This window comes from Benincasa hispida, chromosome 1 (genome assembly GCF_027475165.1).
Source record: "Benincasa hispida cultivar pf3 chromosome 1, pf3_genome.v1.1, whole genome shotgun sequence".
Lineage (NCBI taxonomy): Eukaryota > Viridiplantae > Streptophyta > Magnoliopsida > Cucurbitales > Cucurbitaceae > Benincasa > Benincasa hispida.
The window spans coordinates 43,047,400-43,049,005 of record NC_143478.1 but is presented as its reverse complement, the minus strand read 5'-3'; the positions used below and the strand labels follow the sequence as shown (position 1 = coordinate 43,049,005).

At 32.3% G+C, this 1,606-nt stretch overlaps 1 protein-coding gene across 1 annotated transcript; it reads left to right on the top strand.

Moving 5' to 3' along the window:
* Nucleotides 1–451: 451 nt before the first annotated feature.
* On the top strand, nucleotides 452–847 carry LOC150038462 (uncharacterized). Its single transcript, XM_090313267.1, has one exon. It carries the CDS (start codon nucleotides 452–454, stop codon nucleotides 845–847), a length of 396 nt encoding a protein of 131 aa, XP_090169393.1.
* Nucleotides 848–1,606: the final 759 nt, after the last annotated feature.

The following is a 1,606-nucleotide window of genomic DNA, read 5'->3' as shown; positions in this document are numbered from 1 at the left end:
AGGGTTACACTTATGAGAAAACATTAAGGTAGTTAATGACCAAATTAATGGCAATTAAATATTATAGGAATAAGAGTTATTCTGGTGTAATATTTGATTGAGAATATCTCAGTTCAATGACAGAATAATTGTTCGCTCCGAGGTGGCATTTGTTATAAATCATTGAAGTATCATTTCAAAATAAAATGATGTTTGGGTTCATTATTTCCTTTAACTAAACCGATTGGTTTAAAACAAATTTTTGCATAATTTTTTTAATATAAGTATGTTTGTTTGGATCAACAACGTTTAAAAATGACTAGCACGTTATTTCTTTGCTTGGCATTGATAAATTATCTGAGGAAAAGTATGCAACTTGGAAAAATACGATTAACACAGTCTTGGTCATCGACGACTTCAAATTTATCCGATTAACACCGTCTTGGTCATCGACAACTTCAAATTCATCCTAATGAAGGAACGTTCTCCAGTTCCTGGACCTGCTGGTTCACGAAACATTTGTGAAGCCTATGATAGATGGACTAAGGCCAACGATAAGGTCAGGGTCTATATTTTGGCAAGCTTGACTGAAGTCTTGGCCAAAAAGCATGAGCACATGATCATTGCACATGAGATCATGGAGTCATTGCGTGAGATGTTTGGCCAACTAGCTCAACATCTCAAGCATGATACTCTGAAGCACATCTTCAATGTCCGAATGAACGAGGGATCATTTGTTAGGAAATATGTCCTTAACATTCTGGAAACTCTTCTGAAGAGTTACCTTCAGTTTCACAGCAATACTGTCATGAACAAGAATGAATACAATCTTACCACCTTTCTCAACAAGTTGCAGACTTACGTGTAGGACTGTATCAGCAACAACGGAAGCAAAAAAGATCATTAAGCACTATAATTTATTAATTTTGGCAAAATATAAAGCATGCTCTTGCAGAAACAAGTGGGTTTCATGACATAACTTTGTAAAACTTCTTCAAATCTCAATATTTAGCTGCAAACTTCTCCAAATCTCTTTGCAGACCACCTCAAGATCTTCTCCATTATTTTTGGTGCTCTAGATTGGGTTGTGGGACTCAAAACAAGCTTGAATCAAGGGAACTATGAGAAGTGCTCACAACAGCAATCCAGTTGAAGAATACCTTCTTTACCACGATTTTTCAGCAAAAATCTATCGATTGCATGCCTCAAATTCACTCTAATCTCTTTAATATATTGCAGACCATCATACAAGAAAGATAGCCGCATGAGGTGCAGCTCATGCTTGGAGTAATTGAAGACCGAAGAGATGGAACTTGTGTGAGCAACTTCAAAGGTGATAATGGAATAAGCCATAATTCCATTTATGCATTTTTCATGTTTTTCCAACTTTTTCCAAAATTGATTTCAAAAATCAATTTCATTTATGAAATTGGAAAAATTATTAATTTTACAAAATTAATTTCATAAATTAATTTTTCTAATAAAATAAATAAATAATTATTTAAACAATTTAAATAATTCTAATTAATTTAATATCAAATATTAAATTAATTTTTATACAAATTCACCTTCATATATTTAAATCATATTTAAACATTAATTCTCATATTCCATTTAATTCTTAAAA

Coding starts and splice junctions, on each gene's coding strand:
- LOC150038462 (XM_090313267.1), top strand. CDS start 452: ATGAAGGAACGTTCTCCAGTTCCTGGACCTGCTGGTTCACGAAACATT.